Source organism: Branchiostoma lanceolatum, chromosome 6 (genome assembly GCF_035083965.1).
Source record: "Branchiostoma lanceolatum isolate klBraLanc5 chromosome 6, klBraLanc5.hap2, whole genome shotgun sequence".
Lineage (NCBI taxonomy): Eukaryota > Metazoa > Chordata > Leptocardii > Amphioxiformes > Branchiostomatidae > Branchiostoma > Branchiostoma lanceolatum.
In genome coordinates this window covers 23,045,674-23,067,667 of record NC_089727.1, presented here as the reverse complement: position 1 = coordinate 23,067,667, position 21,994 = coordinate 23,045,674, and the positions used below count along the sequence as shown (strand labels likewise).

General features: G+C 40.8%; 1 protein-coding gene across 2 annotated transcripts in view; it reads left to right on the top strand.

Annotated features, from left to right (window-relative positions):
• Nucleotides 1-21,994, top strand: part of LOC136437065 (SWI/SNF-related matrix-associated actin-dependent regulator of chromatin subfamily A member 5-like) — a 57,742-nt gene that overhangs the window by 18,578 nt on the left and 17,170 nt on the right. Inside the window, exons 4-13 of one of the 2 annotated variants that reach the window (XM_066431531.1) lie at nt 344-444; nt 2,092-2,192; nt 4,390-4,569; nt 4,825-4,980; nt 6,322-6,453; nt 9,585-9,653; nt 12,196-12,305; nt 16,874-17,100; nt 18,164-18,285; nt 20,728-20,880. In XM_066431531.1, the coding sequence (XP_066287628.1) occupies nt 344-444; nt 2,092-2,192; nt 4,390-4,569; nt 4,825-4,980; nt 6,322-6,453; nt 9,585-9,653; nt 12,196-12,305; nt 16,874-17,100; nt 18,164-18,285; nt 20,728-20,880 (1,351 nt within the window). Of the gene's footprint in view, nt 1-343; nt 445-2,091; nt 2,193-4,389; nt 4,570-4,824; nt 4,981-6,321; nt 6,454-9,584; nt 9,654-12,195; nt 12,306-12,958; nt 13,069-16,873; nt 17,101-18,163; nt 18,286-20,727; nt 20,881-21,994 lie in introns of both variants that reach the window. The other variant, XM_066431530.1, reaches the window with a different exon arrangement.

Sequence of the window (21,994 nt, the reverse complement as noted above, 5' to 3'; positions counted from 1 at the left end):
AGAAAATATCAGAAAAAGCAATGTTGTTGATCATTGAGTTATGCTTTTATTTTTTGAACTTTTACACCGAAGTAGGCGGTGCAAAATTGTAAGTAGGCGCCGAAAACCGCCGGTAGCCGGCTTGATTTGACATGGCTGAGGGATCGGGCTCTGGGCGGTCCCATATCATGCTGGTCGTGTTGCATAGGTGGCTGCCCTGGGCAGGCCGCTTAATGCTTGTCGCCACGGCCAGGTGGTCGGGTTGAAGAGACAGGACAGGTTTGACTATATGATATATCTGGTGATCTGATGTATAGACTCAAATGATGATACAGTTGTTTATTTATGTTGTTTGTATTTACAGTCATCGACACAGGCGTACCGAACAAGAAGAGGATGAAGAGCTGCTGTCAGAAAGCAGGAAGGCGACAAATGTTGTCACACGTTTCGAGGAATCACCGTCATGTAAGTGCTGTAACAGCCCATGCTGATATGTTCCATGCCGATGTGTTCCATGCCGATGTGTTCCATGCCGATGTGTTCCATGCCGATGTGTTCCATGCCGATGTGTTCCATGCCGATGTGGTCCATGTCGATGCGTTCCATGCCGATGCGTTCCATGCTAGAGCTGTGTACCGGTACACAGTACCGATACAGTATCGGTATTATCAATCAGGTACAGGTCCAAAAATACCGGAAGTTGTAATATCGGTACTGTACCGATACTGGCCAAAATCAAACATATACTTACACTGTTACACTGTTTATACATGCATATATACTTCTTGGAACAGACCACAACATTGCTAGTGCCTACCTCAAGAATAGTAACATTTAAAACAGGGAGTTGGGTATAATTCCATTCACAAAGCAACACTTGCGTCTGGACAAGTGCCCATTCATGCCCATTCATCACCTTCCAGCCCCACTGTGTTTCTCGGGAATTCCCGGAACAGTTCAAGTTACTTAGTAGGGTAAACATCTCTTTGTACTGTAAATAATGTTCCAATATCAGAATTGTATAAGTGCACAATGCACTTCAATATAGTAGATTACTTTGTAGACATGCATAGACAACAGTGAGTCATAATCTAGACATTGTAATTGTCACAAAAAGTTTTAAGGGCAGTGTGCAAAAACACACTGCTCCCCCTGCAAACAGTATACCCAACTCCCAGGCAAGAGTAACATATGTGGCATGTGAGCTAAATCGTTGACCACGCCTCCCAGACCTCCCCAGACTCCTGCAAGCCCAGTTCTCCCTGGCAACACCCAAAATAAACACACCTGGCCCATGCTCTGAGACGGTGGCCACGCCTCCCCAGACACACCGGCGCGGGTTCTGTGGCTGACTCTGAGAAACTAATCAGTGCTTTTGTTTCACAAAAGGCAACATTGAAGCACAAACGGCTTGGGATTTCTCACCCATACTAAGAAAATTATGCACTACATCTCCCACAATGTATTTTTTGTTCCCTTCTGTATTATCAGACAATTTACTTGTTAAACACTTGTGCTATAAGTGAGGTTTCTTTTGATGTTGGGGGTTGGTGACTTTGTGGGAACTGAAAGTGAAACTGATACCGCCTACTATCATGCCGCGGCCCATAACTGTAACAAGTTGCCGCCAGTCACTTAGCGATATGATTGGTTGAAATCAGTTACCGGCCTGATGCAATCATTTTTCTGTGGTTTGATTGGTCTATTAGTAGGGTAGCTGCATTCTACTGTATTCATTACCTGTCAGTTTTGTTTTCATGCTAGCCTGATCAGACTGGTAATTTGACATGCCCGTTCCAAAGTTTGGGAACATATGACAAAGAGCATGGGGGAAACTGTCGGAAACACAGCAAAATGTAAACATTGCAATGCCGTGGTTAAATGTAGTGGAGGCACTACAAACTTGTCTTAGCACTTGTGCCGTTCAAACATGCTTCTTTCATTGTTTAAGATCGACCATAATTTTAACTAGTAGTTCAGGTACAGGTTCAGGTCCGGACCTGTACCTGAACCTCTGTACCGGTACCTGTACCTGTACCTAAAATTTTTTTAGGTACACAGCTCTATTCCATGCTGATGTTTTCCATACCAATGTGTTCCATGCTGTTTCAGATGTAAAGAATGGAGAAATGCGAGACTACCAGGTCCGTGGGCTCAACTGGATGATCAACTTGTATGAGAACGGAATTAACGGAATCCTGGCAGATGAAATGGTCAGTACAATATCACAACTGCTGGATGGGAGATATCTTTTATTTTCAGATTTTGTAGATTGCAGAAAAATCTGACTGGTGTTTGGTGTCATTAATCACTGTTTTAAGTAACAAAATGATTGTTTGGAACTGTGGATTCAGTGTTCGAAATACCTGTCTGCACTCTGCATTTTGCAGAAAGATTTTCAAGATTGCAGAAGAAAAATTAAGCAACCTGCAATTGTGCAGAATGAAAAAAATCAGGCTCAGGATCCAATGGTTCTGAATTTAGCAAACTAGCAGTGGGTCCGTACGACGTTTACAGGCCCGCTTTTGTGGGTCCGTATGAAGAATACAGGCCCACAAATGGAGCCTTCTGATTGATCGACGACATCTACCTATATAATTATAGTTTACTGTATAAACCTGGGTGTGCTGTATGAACTTGTTTGGACGCATTTAGATGTTAGAAAGCTTTCGTTATACAGCTACAGTGCGGTAAGGCCTAGGGAAAAAAATGTTGTGTTTCCGGTTACCCGACCGACCCTAGCCAAAACCCCCCGACCCTAGCCTTTTTTTGGGTGTCGGCCGCTGGGAAGGGACGTAAAATTTCCGATCTGACATCTGAACTTGCAGCGTTCGAAATACCCGTCTGCAATCTGCAAATTGCAGAAAGCTTTTCAAGATTGCAGAAGAAAAATTAAACAACCTGCAATTTTGCAGAAGAAATCAATCAGGCTCAGGATTCAATGGTTCTCAATTTAGCCAAGTAGGTTATAATATACATGTAGATTTAGCTAGCGGCACTGTAGATAAACTGAAACTAGCGCCCAGCGAACCTGACGGCGTTTCGGTGCGTGCCGACTGCCTCGGAGGTTCAAGTTTTTTTCGGGGATTTCCGTGATAATTTCGGGGACGAGTCATGTGACAAAATTTCAAATTCGTGCATTTCTGTCCTAACTTCGCTAATCTCTGCGGCCACGATCTCGGGGTCGCCTAAAGTTGGGGGGAAATTCCCGGATGTTTCTTGTAAGCATGTTGCAGCGGCCCAGTGAGCCCGAACTCGGGGCATGGGCGTGACGACAGCAGTAACGAAGTTGTGGCAACTACTTTAGCAGGTGGTCCTTCAAACCCAGAGGGCAGCGATGAAGTTAAGAATCACTCAGATAGATCTATGAGCAAGGAGAAGGCGGAAGATTTTCTCCTGCGCCGAGACGGTGGGGAGGGGGGCGTTATTGAAAAGCAATAACATCGCCGGGCTGCCTGGCGTCTCCCAGACTGTCCGAAGTCGGAGTCCCATGTTTAAAACCGATAGCGATTAATAGATATCAACTATTCAAACCTTCTTAATAAGATCGGAATAAAAAAAAAAAACAGTAATGAATATTTTTATAAAGGTAACATTTACCATAGCATCATATATAGAGCTGTGTACTGGTACACTGTACCAATACAGTACTGATACAGTACCGGGTACAATCAATTAGGTACAGGTCCAAAATACCTGAACCCTGCTGGACCAGTACTGGACCGGTACAAATCAGGTCAAGCCTGACTCAGGGGATGGCCACTTTGACAGATAAAATTACTATGAAATTACCGTGGCAGTGCACTTGAGCCACATCTACATAAAACACATTTGCAAGGCTGGAGTCAAATGTTCATCTGTGTTTTCATAAAAATAATACCCAGCACAATTAAATATTATGTTGTTACCAGTTCAAACATGCTTTTGTCCTTATTGAAAATCTACAATTTTCTGAACAAGTAGTTTCGGTACAGGTTCAGGTCCGGACCTGTACCTTAACCTGTGTACCTGTACATATGTACCTGTACCTAAAAGTTGTTTAGGTACACAGCTCTAAGCATAAATATAACAGAAATTATATATGGCCATACTATTCTTGTTATGATATTCCATTGTCAAGTTTTCTTTGTGACAAACAAAATGATTATATATTGTGGATTCAGATTCAACTTTTTTTTCTGCGGAAATTAATCATCTTGTGAAGTATTTCTTTCCAGTTTTTGGATTTTATCGTTTTTCTAGGATGAAGGAAAGAAGAAATGGTTTTACAGAAGGTTATACACAATATATTTCCAAATTGCAGACCAAAATGTTGACATTCTGCAATCTTGCAGAACACTGGAAAAATGTATTGCGACCACTGGAATTGTAAGCTTTACTGACTTTGTGTTACTTTTTTTCAACTTGCAGGGTCTAGGTAAAACTTTACAGACCATTTCTCTGCTGGGTTACATGAAGCACTACAGGAGCATTCCAGGACCCCATCTAGTCATTGTGCCGAAGTCCACCTTGGCTAACTGGATGAACGAGTTTGAGCACTGGTGTCCCTCCATCCGCACAGTCAGCCTCATCGGTGACCAGGAGAAAAGGGTCAGTTTAGTTATTTAAAGGTCCTGTTTAACAAGTCAGGTCATGGAAAAGGCAGGTTCTTTTATAACTGGAGATTATGATAAGATTGATGTACTTAGTATCCTAATTATACTTAATGTTAGACCTTGTTTGGGAGAATACCTTGCAGTTCTTCAAATTGCTAGGTAGTGAACAAAGCCAAAATTTACAAAGCTTTGTAAATATCTAAAGATAACTGACATGTGACATTATCATTCCTATCTGTCCCTTGTGAAGGCTGCCATCATCCGTGACCAGATCATGCCTGGGGAGTGGGACGTCTGCATCACGTCGTATGAGATGGCTCTCCGTGAAAAGGCTGTCTTCAAAAAATTCAACTGGCGCTACCTGGTCATTGACGAAGCACACAGGATCAAGAACGAAAAGTCAAAGGTAACATAAACATATTGTTCTGTCCTGTGCATATAGTAAAAATTCATGTAGATTTGTTTTTTGTTAATACATGGGCATGGGCATGGGCATATAAATCCATGTAAGGTAGCGGCGCTTACATTTCAAGATTTTACATATAGCATACTGTGGGAGCAATATCGCCAATGTGTGTGTGAGTGTTCACACAAACATACATGTACAATCAAATTGTGTCACAAGTACAGAAGGAACTAGAATTCCACGACTTCATACCTTTGCCAAATGATTTTAACCTTTTTGACCGAGGTACTAGTATTAGGAGTGTTTCTCATCGATGGCGGCTTGTGGCTTTTGAATTGGAAATGGGAGCTCCTCCAGGCGGGCCTCAAAATAGCGTGTCGCGTCCGCGGCGTCAAAACGGGGTGTTTTTTTGGCTGCACTTCCAACTTAATGATTTTTAGCTCCTTGTTCGATGGATATTTTAAACTGAAAAAAAATTTACTGCCGCATGCCTTGCACGCAGCCGCGTTCTAATGCGGAAACGCGAAGGTTTGACATGCCTACTACTGTATTTGACTTAAGCCCAATAGATTTACATATTTGAAATATATCAATATCAAGGATATGAAGGTGGAGGCAGGAGTAATAAGCAATTAAGGATTACAGTCTCTATTGGTAGAACACCCTGACAATATATATGCATAACATCTATTCTGATGAACGGACACTGCCTGCCCCACCTACTCAGCCTTCTACCAACTACCAGGTCATCTGCCATTGCATCTAGATATCCCCTCCGAAATGGAAACAACCTTTCTGTACAAATTCCCAAAAGTGCTAGAACGCAGAGAGCCTTCTTCCATAGGGCTATCCATCTCTGGAGCTCGCTTCCACCAGAAGCATGTACCTTTTTGTACAGCTAACTTTGTCTTCCTTCAGAGGAAAAGCTTGTAACTCCCTCAGATATCCTTTCTCAGTTTAAGTTAATACATGCACTGCCATGTGACACGTGCGACAAAGTTGTAAAACGTTATAATTACCTGTTAGCATTCCGATACCCTAGAATGTAAAATTTTATTCTGTAATGTCTAAAATTGTTGATTCGTGTACATGATGTATAATTCATTGTAAATTTGACTGTCAACTTCTTAACCTAGTAAATAATTTGCTATGTTTAATGTAATGATTGATTGATTGATTGATTGAATGTAATGATTATGCTTTTTTTCCCAGGGTTAGCCCTTAGAAATCGCTTTAGCTCGTTGGGCAACCCTGGCATGTACATCTATATATATATACATATGTATATATGTATGTGTATATATTCAGTTCCATTCAGTATTTGTTTGTCGTCATTTCCAGTTGTCAGAGATCGTCCGAACGTTCAAGACGACCAATCGACTGCTGCTGACCGGCACCCCCCTTCAGAACAACCTACACGAACTCTGGTCTCTCTTGAACTTTCTCCTCCCAGATGTCTTCAACTCCTCTGAGGTGAGACGTCTGACAATAATCTTCACAGAAAAATTATTTTACCTCTCATGAGTAGTCATTTGCGTCCAAAACATTTATCTAGGCACAAACCAAGAAGAAAGTACTCCCTTGTTGCACCTTGATGTAACTGTAACTTCAGGGAATTGATAACAACCGCAGTGTGCGAAATAGCCAGTTGCGCAGCGCAACCACATTTTGCTAGGCGCAACTTATTTCTAAACCCAGGTAGCGCGTGCGCCTTAGCTTCTGAGTCTGATAACTCAATCCAAGCCGAGGAAGCTCACAAAAACACAGTGTCACTCTCATAAAATTCTTGATGTTTTAATTTGTAAGTGTAGATTTTGCGTAACATAGTGTTGATGACAACAGCAGTCCTGCCAAAGTAGAATAGTCATTGTGGTGGTGGGAACCCAAGCAGTGAGTGTTTTTGTAATGAAATTGATGTTCGTTCCGGTGGTGGGGTGCGTATGGTAGATTGTATGCTGTCGTTCTCTGTGTTTGTTTGTTTGTAGGCCCTCATTTGCATCTATGTCTATGCTACCTGCATATTAAATATCAGTTATTCTCTTTGGAAGATTTTGAAAAAAAGCCAATGCAGTTCCAGAGCAACCTGCTAGGGGGGCCCAAACCTACAGCACTTCTTCCTTACATCACAAGCTATCTGCCATCCAAAAATAGAGACCATAGCATGTTCAGGTCAAAAGATGCAAAAATGGAAGTTCTGTTGCAGTACCAAGGTCACATACCAGGGGGCCCAAAATCGACCTTGACCTTTGTTTTCCCAACACTTACCCACATACCAAATATCATTAGGCCTAGGAAAAAATGTTGTGTTTCCGGTTACCCGACCGACCCTAGCAAAACCCCCCGACCCTAGCCTTTTTTGGGGGGTATTGGTCACTGGGAAAAACAATTTCTAAACTTGAGTGATGAAAAACAGTGTGCGAAATACCCCCTTGCGCAGTTGTGCAGCGCAACAATGTTTTGATTGGTGCAAGTTATTTCTAAACCCAGATTACGCAGTGCACTACCTAAATTTCGGGCCTGAGAACTCGATTTGCAGTAATTATTTGCACGAAGTAGAAAATTTGGACCAAGAAAACTCTAATATTCTACTACTCTGCGTCACACACATGCACACACACACTCTCTCACTTCCGTAAATTTTCAATCAAAACACAGACATCGACCCCCAACCAAACAAGTTAATAAAGTTACCGATACTTTTTCATTCGTTTGCATCCATAGTCAACTTGTTTTATACTGCCTGAAACGCAAAAATCCGTCTGAAAAGAGAGCTCGGGTCCCGGTCGAGAGACGATATTTTTGAGGGCAGTGTATGAGTTGCTGTTTATTTCTATGGGGCGAAGTGTTGCTAGTATACTAGTGCTGAATTTTTTTCGTTGGCAACATTGAAAATTGCACAAGTGGTGAATGAGTCCCTTTACTAAGCTGTGATTTTAATAAAATTCTGAACTTTCGAACAATTATTATAGAATATTAAACAAAGAAAGTTGTTAAAATGTTGTGACAGTGAGAAAGCAACTGGACAATGACATAGATAATTGTATTTAGTGATTATTATACATGTATATTATTGATAATTCACCTGCCACTTTTCCAATTGGTAATTTTATTCCGGGGGTTGCTTTTATTAGATTTTGTTCACCCCCCTCTGGGCAGCGCATGTTTAACCACATGAGAATGGAGTGCAATGGTTAGGAATTTGGCCCAAGCACTGTGAGTTTGAGGCCAACAGTCAGAGCATTTGATGTCACCAGTATAAAAAAAAAAGATAATAAAAAGTGAATCCCTACCTACCGCCCCTAATTTTTTCAGGACCGTAACAGGAAACACAACATTTTTTTTCCTAGGCCTTACAATCCATCCAGACGTTCTTGAGTTATGCTGACTACAAGCATCCGGACACACACACAAACACCCACGCACAGACACACACTCAAACACACACACAGACACGCTCAAAACAATATCTCCATTTTTCATGGAGGTAACAACAATAACAACAACCTTTGCCATGGCAATGTTTTATCTTGTTTTCTTTTTTTTATCAGGCCTTTAAAGTGATTTTATTGAGTTTTAGACCAAAAAAATTATATTTAGGCCTCCTTTGCCCCAGTTTTTCAACCGAATGACCTGAAATTTGGTGAAGATTTGCCTTGAGAAATACATAAATAGATAAAAATATTCAAAGGACCACTTTTACATTTTTGCCATACACCACTTCAATACCATTTATTTTGGTCTTTAGGCCACACCTATTTAATTTGATGTTTCTCGGATTCGGCGCTCCTATTTTTCCACAAATTGGAAAAAAAACATTGATATCGCCAGAATCCCCATTCACAAAATCCTACCTACGTGCACATTCACAAAATCACCTCTCAAATAAACCCCTAGTCTTAAGAAAATATGATTGGGTTACTACCTCACCCCCATGAAACCTCTTTCGTGCTGTACCAGGTGTTTTTGCCATGCCTGTTAAAGAATATTGCCGTGCCCAGTAAACCCCACTCAAGCACTCCAGACTGCAACTCACTACAGATGTGTTTTCAAGATTGGGTGCGATTTGAACAATGCTCCTCAGCAGATAGTTAGTCAGGAATGTTTGGCTTGACCTCTGCTATATGATATTGCATCCTTCCCGGTGACTACGTACTGAGACTGTGCAATGTCCGCTATTGGGTATGGCACAAAGAAGAATTACCTGGAATGCCAAGAACTTTTAGCAGGTGCAGCAAGAATTATTGAGTATGGCAAGACAGGAGTGTCATGGGGATGTATCTGATGATTTTGATTTTCAGCCATATAACAACTTTCCTTCGTGGTTGCTTGCCTCAAGTTCCAAGTAATGCATGCATTCAAACTGCCAATTTTGCCAACATTTAGATATGCTGAATGTCAATGTAACAACAATGTAAAGTGAGAGATGCAAACTTAATGCAAATGACAGGGTGAAAGAAGCACACACACACTGGTAAGAACACAATTAGTAGCATGGACACTGTTAACATTACATTTTATTACATTTTGACTGCATTTTTATTCGGGAGTAAATTGTTAGTTAAGACAGTACACGTTTGTTCACTACCTTTTTAATTTGATTGCAGGACTTTGATGCCTGGTTTGACACCAACGCTTGCCTGGACAAGAATGACATGGTGGCTCGACTACACACGGTTAGTCCCACACCGATCACAATAGCAACTTCTGAATACAGACAAAATTTCAGGCTATCACAGAAAAACAGGTTTGAAAGTTGCATTGGACAGTGCTTCACTGCTGTTAACAATACATTGAAGCTCCGACTGAAACAGTCTTTAAAGATATTCAATGAAGGATTTGAATTGAACAGCTAAACGGAAAACATTTTGGATAACGTAATCTTAATGTTGTTGACATTAAGCTTTCCTCCCTGGCTAAATTGGCTTTTTGACTTTTCATTGTTTTCTCTTCAACGGATTAAGAAAGAACTGTAGTTGTACTGAATATTGATAGCTGGTCATGAATGAACTCTAAATCTGATTTTTTGGACCATGGGGATGACGTCATCAAATTTTATTGCCCCTAAAATGATTTATTTCTAAGAGAAAATACAGCACTTTGGTGCATAACACTGCAATGAAACTATATTTTCCATGTGCATAATGATCAAAGCTACAAACGTACGTTCGCACAAATTGATATCTACTTATCATCTGAAGTTATCAAAATATTATTCTTACCTAATTAAAAAAATAGTTTACTAATAACTGTGGACACTTCATGCAGTTGCTTGCAAAATTATTCAACCCCCCTTGCATTTTGGACATTTTGGCAAATTGAGGAACATTACAACTGCAGAATATTACTAAATCATATGAGTGATGAACAGATATGTTATTACAATCTGATACCACAGCAAAAGTCACTATTTTTTTCATAGTCCATCCAAAATTGCAACTTTCACACAAAAAGCTGATTGCAAAATTATTAAACCCCCCATGAGGGTCTGTCTTTAGTACTTTGTGCAGCATCCCTATTTATCTAAAAGCTGCAATGACCTGATCTAGACGTGAACGATAGCTTCTCACAAGCTACAGCTCAGCAATTTTCCCAGGTCTACGTACCGCAACTGCTTTCTTGCATGTACCTTAATTGAGAAAATAGGGTACATGTACTTGGGTAGAGAATATGATCAACTGACATAATTCATGCAAATGAGTTCCCTATTTGCATAATGAAAGGGAAACATTTATGATATGCCACTTGAAAAGGCTAGCATCAGTCGTCGAAGGTATGGGGTCGTGGAAGTAAATACCTGATTATATTGTGGCATAGGAAATTGTAAGATTGTAACAATGTATGTCTTACCCGGTATTTACATGTATGTGATAACATGCATGATTACAGTAAAGAAGAGACTGGGCTGGTTATTCTTAGCTGTACCTGAACTGTTTTCTTGTGTTAACACTGGTTTATGTTCTTTTAGCTACATGTATGCTTGACTCCACAATGACAATACTGTCAGCCTCTAATGCATTACAGAAGCAAGTTTTCCAACTGCAGGTGTCTCTAGTCTTTACCAACTCGCTTGCATTTCTGCTTACTGCCCTTCAGCTAGTGTAAAGCACTAATCGAGCGATCTGAGAACGTTTTCTGAGCAGCAATGTATACAGCGCACAGCAAAACTGTCCAGAGCATTGAAAGTATTAAAGAAGGACGCTACAATACCATTATTTTTTCAAAAGAACTTGACGTTTAAAATGCTATTGGTTGCAAAGTCCTTAATGATTTTCCAACACTTCATGGCTTTCATTCACTTATGAGGTATTGGCCTAGTAATGGAACTGGGTTTGTTTGAACGTATTTGCATGCAGAATCAGAAATTCGTGTACATGTGGTTTGGTCATCATGGTACATGTAGCTGCGGTTTCCTTCTCATGCTTACATACATAGCATCACTGCAAACTTTGCTCCTACTCTGCCTGATGATACATTTTGTATTATCTGGTCACCTTCCAACTCCAAATTTTCATGATTTGTTATGATGGTGGAAGTGTAAAACACAATTTAAAAGTTAGACGAATTTAAACTACAACTTTTCGTCATAAGGGGTGTGTAACCTGTGCTATACATGAGTTGGCTCTATGTTTGTTACCTGTGCTGTACATGAGTAGCCGCTTTGTTTGTAACCTGTGCTGTACATGAGTTGGCTCTTTGTTTGTAACCTGTGCTGTACATGAGTTGCCGCTTTGTTTGTAACCTGTGCTGTACATGAGTAGCCGCTTTGTTTGTAACCTGTGATATACATGAGTTGGCTCTATGTTTGTTACCTGTGCTGTACATGTACATGAGTTGGCTCTATGTTTGTAACCTGTGCTGTACATGAGTTGGCTCTATGTTTGTAACCTGTGCTGTACGTGAGTTGGCTCTATGTTTGTTACCTGTGCTGTACAAGAGTTGGCTCTATGTTTGTAACCTGTGATATACATGAGTTGGCCCTATGTTTGTTACCTGTGCTGTACATGTACATGAGTTGGCTCTATGTTTGTAACCTGTGCTGTACATGAGTTGGCTCTATGTTTGTAACCTGTGCTGTACATGAGTTGGCTCTATGTTTGTAACCTGTGATATACATGAGTTGGCGCTTTGTTACCTGTGCTGCTGTACATGAGTTGGCACTGTGTTTGTAACCTGTGCAGCCTGTTTTCATGTCTGCACTCGTTCCCACACACCCAGGTGCTGCGCCCTTTCCTCCTGCGCCGAATCAAATCGGACGTGGAGAAAGAGCTTCTCCCTAAGAAGGAGACAAAGATCTACGTGGGCCTGACCAAAATGCAGCGAGAATGGTAAAGGACAGAGTGAACCACTAACAGTTCTGAGTGTGTAGCTTGAACTCTTTACAGGGACACTCCTCTGGTTTTAGTGAGAAACCTGACCTTTGCCTTAGGCAACCTAAAATTATCAGAAATCCCACTTTCTTGCCAACCAATTGTGAAAATGTTTGGATCTGGTTGGAGTAGAGAGTCCCTGATCAGTTCATGCACACACAAAACATACATGTGCACAGTTCCTCAAGTCTTGTTTCTTTGGTCATTCATTCACTGTTTCCCGGTATCACATTATCACCTTGAGCTGACTTTCTTGACCACAAAAGGCTGCTGAATTTCAAAATCTACAGTCACATTTGATGTGGCTCAATGACCTCTGAACATCGATTGACCTCTAAGATGTGCATAGCAATCGAGAGGCCATACTGCTGCCAGAAATTCTGGGCTCCAGACTAGTGGGGTGAGCGATGTTCCTGCTGTGTGTTGCCGGCTTAATACCAACTGATGCCTGAAAGTGGCGAGAGGAACTGTGCAATTGTATTGTGGGCCCATCCTGTCCCTGGGCCCTGGACTGGTTTGCTGTGCACACACACACAGACACAAACACACCCATGGTGGAGCAGATTTCCTAACGTCATTTCTGCACCGCCCCCCCATAACCACTGCCGCAGGTTTTGCGTCCATTCCTCCTCCGTCGTCTGAAGTCGGATGTGGAGGCCAGCCTCAAGCCAAAAAAGGAGACAAAAATCTACGTGGGGCTCGCCAGAATGCAAAGAGAATGGTAACTGAGACCTGTGTACCTCTGCACCAGGGTATAACGCTGGATGTTGTAGCCTGGCATTGATGTACCTATTCATGCACCTAAGTGACTAATGAGTAAGCCCTTCACACTGGGATACATGTAAATAGTGTACGCTGTATACAAAAATTTCTGTCAGAAGATATTTTTCGTGTCTTGTGAGAAAATGTGACACTGTGACAGAATTTGAGCCTTTTGATGTTTTATAACTTGTCTGTTGATGGGGTATCATACTGTAGTTCCAGGAATCCTTGAAAAGAAACATAGGGACTTATTGTGGTACAGTTGCATTTAATTGCAAAGTTGTAGTTGTTAAAGGCCCCCTCTCACTGGGCTCCGGCACTGCGGCGGCACTGCCACGGCAGATTTTTACGGCACCGTCACGTTTCTTTCACCAATTTTCCTTTGCACTCTCACTGACGTGCGGCGCATTTGCGTTTGAAGCCCAGATGAGTAAGTTATTGAATGAACTTTATTGTTCGACAATCGTATATGGTACAATATATGGCACTAAATCAACAATACTGCAAGGCTAACCTATCCTACAATTATAAGTACAAAACATTATCGATAACAGTGTATGAATTACAGTAAAGCCATGTATGGATTATTTTTCCCTCGCTTTTAGGATGAAGTATAATGAAATTGACTTATGTAGGTGGTATAGGAGTTGGATGTGACAACAATACATGGGACATATCGTTCTGTGTACCAGATAGGCTGAAGTGTGTCTTAGTAGTAATACTTTGTAATAGCGCATCTGTCTCTTTGCCACAAGTGGGACAGGCCATGGCCATTACAAATTGAAATTTATCTTCAATATTTTCATAACATGTGGGACACAATCTGTGAGTGCCTGGTGTGTTGTGGTGTTGATCCTTTTCAACTTCTAGACAACATGCGCTGATTCTCAGTGTAGTTATGCTTATTGATTTATTATGATTTGATGTGATATAGTCATCCCTACCAAAGTGATTTTTGATTTTATAAAATGTGTGGAGTTCACTTATGTTTCTAAGTGGTTCCCTCCAGCCAGGGAGAAACGTGAGTTTCACACTTTCTTTAAATGTATATCCAAAACGGTTGGTATTAACGTGAACTGCGGGGCTAAGCCAAACATGTCTACATAATATGTCCTGAACGTGAGTAGCCCAGTCGTTTTCTTCTTCGAATGATGAAGTGTCGTATGTTTTTTTTTAAATAATCCTGTTAGTAGGTAAATTACTTAATCTTAGCGAGAGTATCTAATCAACTACGTTTGACTATCAACGATCAATAGGAATTCTTCTAATTCACCCCTTACGGCGAAACATTGAGTAAAATTTGCGATACAGTGCCTGACTGGTATATCAAGTTCAGTTTATCACAGTATTTCTTGAATGGCACAAGAGCAGGGCGAGTACATGTAGACGAGTGGTCTAATTCCTTTCCTGAGCGACTAGTCTACCAACTTCCGTACTGGAATAAATGTACAATGCAGAGATCTAATTTTCAGTGGGATTAAGCAATATCCCAATGAAAATATCAGAACTTCTACAGCTACAATCCTCAACCTCACTACAATGCAGTAAATTAGGTTTAACCAAACTCTCAAACAGATCAATAGCTAGGGAAATGGACCGATTGTATTTTGATGGTAGTGCTTTCAATTAATCAGAAATCGCAGTGCTGTCAATGGATCAAAATACAATGCAAAATTATTTTTAAAAATGCATCAAAAATTGATTTCAAGTGATAAAAGGATTTTCACTTATGACACTTGGTGAAACAAAGGTAACATGTTATAGAATATATGTATAACCTTGAAACTGACATATCACTTTTACACAATAGCGCGCGCGGTGAGCTCCCGGCGAGCGCGCGGCACTTTGCCACTTGCGTTCAAATTTTGAAAAAAATCGCCATTTCAACCGGCACGCCGGCGGTGTGGACCGGCACTAAGACGTCACTAGGACGGTACGCTGAGGTCTGTGCACGGCACTGCGGTGGTAGCCATTTCCAAGCTACCGCACGTTACCGCCACAGTACCGCAGCCCAATGAGAGGGGACCTTAAGTTAAGTCTATAAATTGTTTAGCAGGGCATGCCAGGAAATGACAAAAAAGTTGTTGCTGAAAATAGTTAGCAAAGGGCCCAATTTAAGTTAGCAATATGTGTTACCAGGGTTCTTGCCAGCGCAGTTGAGTGTAGGGGCCCCTACGCTGTGATTTGGATCCCCCACGCTGTGATTTGGGCTCGGACGCTGTGTTTTCAACCAGTGAACTGGGGCTTTTCTGTCGTTTTCCTTTTTTTCTAAATTGTGCCTTAATCGTACTGCTGTGATGATACTGGGTTGAAATTTGAAAACCATCCGGTCCTTGCTCAAAGGAAAGGAGAACAGTGTAATTAACACACCTATGTTTATTCAAAGACGCTCGTCGAGGCAAATTATGTGTCAAAAGGAAGAACGTAATCAACACAATGCTCAAGTTACGATTGAGTCACATGTAAATTATTCTACTCACGTAAGATACAGATACTATTGAAATATGAGAATAACACCACAAAACAATTGTGTCTTTGAATTAAAAACTGTATAATTACTTTCAAAATATAGTCAAACCTGCCCAGGCAAACCTCTTCAACCTGGCCATGGCGACCGCTTGTTCTCAGTCCCGAAAATTTTCCTCATAGGCACAAGCATTAAGCTGCCTGCCCAAGGCGACCACGACCTCCACATATTGGACCCACACCGAGCCCAATTCCTGCCCATGACAACAGCCTCATTTAGCCCCTGTTCATATTAAGCCTTTCATAGCTGGTTGAATTTATTCAAAGATTTAGCCGACTAATTTAGCCAGCTATCTTAGCCCAATATGAACGCAAATTAACGGCTCTGTAAGGGTTTTAGCAGGTTAATTTCAAACCACCTCCTGAGGTCAAGGGAAAAATTCCTACATAATGGGAGGGCTCTCAATTCTGCCATACCCCTAATTCCGAAGTAGTTTGAAAAATTATTGTCGCAGACCTATGCATGGTTGTTCACATGTAATAAATACGGATAGGAATAGACTAAGCTTCTATGTTGAAAACTGCAAAGCTTTAGCAGAGAAATGAGTGTAGCATTCATTCACCAGGTTTTTTACGAGGTTTTTAGGGAGTATCCATTCAACAAAAAGTCTTTCCTGCTCGAAAAGTGATAGCAGTAGGTACCTAACGTAGGCATTCACCTTTTGTGCTTGTTGTAGAGTTTGTTTTTTATACTGCATTATTTTTCTTCTTGCCAGTGGATAAGATCTTTGCAAAATTTTCAAATTTGGCATCTTGCATGGTTGTATGTCACAGATATGGAATGGCATATGGAGCTGTTGTTTACATAGACATTTTGTTGCAGTTACTACCAGTGAGGAAAATTTTTTGTATGAGAATAATCATGCCACTGATGGTTAGGTCTGAGATACATGTAGTAGGCATTATATGGTACACAGGATAATTGATAAAGAAGCAGCACATTCAGAATGATCATTGTTTTTCTTTTCTCCCCAAAGAAACATTAAATCTGATGCATCAACAATACAAAATTACAGAAACTGATAAAAAGGAGGCCTGATTTTATTTGCTATGGACTAGACATCAGTCACATAATACTGTGATGAAAAGAAAACAATTTGATATTGTGGCTTCAATTGAATCCAATTTTGTCATCTTGAGAATGAATTAGTTGCTACTGCAATGATTATTTTTTTGTTTTTACTTATTTTTTTATCATTTATTATTTTTACCTATTTTTAAAAAAAAACTCACCTCAGGTACACTAAGATCCTGATGAAGGACATTGACGTGGTAAACGGCGCGGGAAAGTCGGACAAAATGCGTCTGCTGAACATCCTGATGCAGCTGCGCAAGTGTGCTAACCACCCGTACCTGTTTGATGGTGCGGAGCCCGGCCCCCCCTACACCACAGACATGCATCTGGTCCACAGCTCAGGCAAGATGTGCATCCTGGACAAGCTCTTGCCACGCTTACAGGCTGAGGGTAAGACACCGACCACATTGCTGGTTTCCAATGATCATTCAGTGATGCTCCCATCAGAAGGCATGGCCAGACACACCCCTACTTCAAATCGATAAGTGTGTTGGGTTTTTTAACGTGCAGGGACTTGATGCCTGAGGCTCCACCTTACATAGGACCAAAGGCTTGACTTCCCGTTAGAAGGATGATCTAATAGCTGAACTACACTCTATTTCAGTAGTGTTCAAATCTCATTTTAGGAAATCAGAAGCACTTGCCAAATCGCTACAAGTCGAGACTTTTCTGTCATGTCTTGACCATTGTACTGTAATGTGATCAATTGTAATCATCATAAATCATGTTCAAACAAAGTAACATGCACATTGCTTGTAAGAATATATAGTCTTACCATATCATGTCTCTTACCTACCTACAAATATTTTGATGGTCTGCACGGTGGGATCCTGGCAATGCTTAATGGTAAACTTAGGAGGGTCGGCTCCGCTTTTCTCCACTCATGTTGCAAAAAAGTCTGCTTGGTAAGCCAAGCCAGATTTATTTGTGTGCATGAATGCTCCAAGCTGCATTCAAATGGCCTCAAACTGGGAGGTGGTGTGAGACAGTTTGAAAATTGTCCAGATTGGCGAAATGGTCATCATGAACACAAAACGTCACACATCTAGGTATGTGGGGTCCTAGTTCGTAGATGTCATTGGGGAAAGGGAAAACTTTTTAGCTATCTGGTTGTGTTTGATTCATTTTGAAGGCCATGAACCTTGCTTCAACAAGACATTTGCTCAGTGCTCACTTTTGGATAATCTGCCATTTGATGAACTAGACAATACAGAAAAATTTCTCAATAAATCTTATTGACAATGAATTCTGGATCACAAATAACGTGCTACATGTAGGTGGAATTCAAGTAACCAATTTACTGACAACGCTTATCATTGAATTAGAGCTGGCCAGTTACGTTATTGAAATAGCTCGATACGCCTCATGGAAAGGCGTGCAGACCCTCGATTCTGTTTAATTTCTTGCACTGGTTAAAAAGCTACATTCTGTGTGGAACTTGCCCATCCCCTAGGCTCGCGTGTCCTGATCTTCAGCCAGATGACACGTATGCTGGATATCCTGGAAGACTACTGCATCTGGAAGGCCTGGCCCTACTGTCGACTTGACGGACAGACCCCACACGAGGAGAGACAGGTATGTTATAATAATATTAATGGCGTGTGTTTACAGTACAGATCTCGTTTAACTTCCCATCTAGTCGAGTGCAACAGGCTATTAAAAGATGTAACACTGGTCAGTTCACATTGGAAACTTCAGTTTCCGGATTTCAAGGCGGCCATCTTGGAAATCCAATTTTCCAACTTTTTTTCTACTGAGCTTACATTAAATTTCTAGATCGACTGCAGCTGCAGTTCAAAACCGGTATTTCTTGCTGGACTGGTCCAGAAAAACTGGTCCAGAAAAAATCATTGGACCGGTTGTTGGAAAATTCACTACCAGGCTACCAGCAGGCGGTCCCATAATAATGTTACTGAAAATAACAAAATAGAGCAGGGTTAGCTGGCCGTGGTTACTCTCTTTCAAAGACGTAAGCTGTGAATCACATCTAAAAACACTATAGGGATGTGCGGACGGCAGCGAGGCGAGTATAGTTGGTGTTAAAGCCTCCCTCTCACTGTACTGCGGAGGTAGCGTGCGAATGGCTACCGCTGCAGTGCCGTGCACAAACCTTGGCGTACCGCCCTAGCCGTCAGCGTGCGGGTTATTTGGCGATTTTTTTTTAAATTTGAAAAAACACGCAAGTGGCAAAGTGCCGGGAGCTCTTACAAAAAGTGATACTGTATGTCAGTTTCAAGGTTATACGTATATTCTATAACATGTTAGCTTTGTTGCACCAAGTGTCATAAGTGAAAATTGTTTTATCACTTGAAATCAATTTTTGATGCACTTGTATAATTTCACATTGTATTTTGATTCATTGACAGCACTGCGATTTCTGATTAATTGAAATCACTACCATCAAACTACAATCGGTCCATCTCCTTAGCTTATTGATCTGTTAAAGTGTTTGGTTAAACCTATTTTGCTGCATTGTAGTGAGGTTGAGGATTGTAGCTGTACATGTAGATGTTCTAATATTTTCATTGGGATATAGCTTAATCCCACTGAAAATTAGATCTCTCAGCTGCATTGTAGTAAATTTTTAGATGTCTTTCGAAAAGAACAGAAGACACTGGAATCGACGAAGATTGTGCAAAAAATGCCCATTCATACAACATTGACGGGAACAAATCGCTGCTTTAATGAGATTGGCAATGTTCCCCTTCCCTTGGTAGCAGCAACATTTGCTGAACACACGCAACTCCACATACTAGTAACCTTGTTCTGTCCTTGTTCTGCGATATTATTTAGTGACACGCAGCTCGGCAAGAATTCCCATGGATAAATTTCTGTTTTCTTCAGTGACCCATAGCAGGATTTTGTTTATACCTGGTAAAGGGTATACTCCTTCGTGATCGAATGTTAATAATTGGATTGGCCAGCGCGGAGGCCGGCACAGACAGCTCAGCAACAGGTGGAAAGGTCCACAAAGGGGGCTACCTGTCAATCAAGTGAATACACTGTGGGAACATAGTGTATCAAACATCAATCATTCTGCGAATCATGTGCGGCAGTATGTCAATATGCGTCACATAAGTGTGTTTTAATTCTATCTAGGAACAAACTAAATCTGATTTTTCAAAACTGCTTACAAGTTTGTTTTTATTTTGGTCACAACAGTCAAACTGAATCTTGTGTTGTAGAGTGTTGTAGAATATAGAAAGTAGTGCCGTATTGTCAATGTTGTTTTGTAATGATGTACAGGTCACTGACCTTTGGTTTACGTTATTCCATATCGTTTTGGCGTGTTGTCTGACATTTTTTAAATGTTATTTACCTTTTTTTTTACTTTCTCGCTGCAACCATACGTGCATACAGACATACATGCAATTATTACGTTTAGCGCGTTGAGAAGAAAGTGTTGGGGAGCACCCTTTGTGGTGTAATCTACAGAAGCCAGAAGTAAATCAACTCTGCCAGATTTGCGTAAACGCGTGTAGCGACAGCACAAGATATTTTATTAGGTATCCACACGCGATTACAGCTCATTAGTGCACATGATTTGCACGCCTTTTGCATGGGTTTGAATCATGATTTAATCGTGATTTGCACGACTTTTGTATGAGAAATAATGGTGTGTGAAACGCGTGGGAAAGGAAGTAAAGCGAGATCTGTAATGTATGTTTGTATTTGCGTGTGTCTGTATGTATGTGTGCGTGTACTTGTGTAATAATTAGCATAATTGATGTAAATTTACTAAATCATTCTAAAGTCCACCTGAACTTTCCATAAGAAAGTTGTTGATTGTTTGTATCATGCAAAAGAACGCATTGACAGTATAATGTATGGATTGATGTGAACTAACAGATGCAATAAAAGCTTTTTACTTAGTACTTACATGGTCCCACAGACAAAAATAGCAAGACTGAGAAATGTAGAAGGGGGTGGAGTATGTTACTTTTTCATGCTTTTTCTTTCCTCTGCTGGCCACTTCCATGTCTTACATGTATATAACAGGTATCTGTTGCTTTTTAGGCACAAATCAATGACTACAACCGTCCAGGCAGTGACAAGTTCATCTTCATGTTGAGCACACGTGCAGGCGGCCTGGGTATCAATCTGGCCACAGCAGACGTGGTTCTGTTGTACGACAGCGACTGGAACCCCCAGGTGGACCTGCAGGCCATGGTAGGTGTGCAGGCGCAGCGATAAAGTGCGTCACTGGCAGATAAGTTTTGGAGATTGCAAAACTTCAGTGCTTTTCTGAAATATCAAACAGAGAGTTTGAAACCTACAACACTGATGGAAATGTGCAAAACCTTAAAAAATTGTGTGAAACCAAACTGCAACATTTTTTTAAATCATATTCAACGGCAATGTTAGCACAGTCAAACTTGGTCTAAGCAAGGTCCTTGGTCTAAGGACCACGTCCACAAGACGACCAATTTTTGTCCCCATAGACACAAGTATTAAGTGATGTGTCCAAGACAACCACTTGTCTTATGTGACTGCGACCACCCCCAATCTGGACCGTAAGCAACCAAAATGTTGCCGAAGACAACTGCGTGATTTTCAAGGGTGTGACGACATGGATTTTTTATGATAAGTTGTGGGAAATCACGGTAAAATCGTCCGGTTTTGGTTGGGTTTCGACTACCGCAAGAACCAAGATGACGCCTGAGAGGTCATACAGTTCATTTGGTTCATCTACTGTAATGTGGGTGATTCTACTCTACATTTAGTGGTACAAAATGTAAACTTGTTTCTTCCACTGTAACTATATGTTCACTGTTTTCACGGTCACCTCTGTACTCTGAACTTATCATCACCGAGAAAAACCTGTTGTTATTATTTATGATTCCTTCACACATCTGTTCTGTAAATCACTTGGCACCACTGTAAAGTTAGAGTTAAGTGAAAATGTCCATTTTCCTAACACCATGAAATTTTGCTATCATGAAGATTAAGTAAATTACAGTATAAAGTATGTATGACTTTATTTTTATTTTTTTATTCGGAAGATGATAGGTGCCTGTGTTTTTTTCTCGCCCGTGCATTTATGACTTTAAAACTGCTCATCATTATCCAAAAATTGTAATAATTTATAACCATGAGCGCTTTAAAACTTGACATGCCCATGGTTTTTATATTCCATAATAAACCATTCTGTACTGGTATAAGGACACTCAGATTTTCTTGCAGGCAACTGTAAGCCATCGGCCATATTAACCCAAAGTACAAGGAAGGTAAAGAGACATTATATTTACAGATGAATGTAACATGTATAACATACAAAATGGCC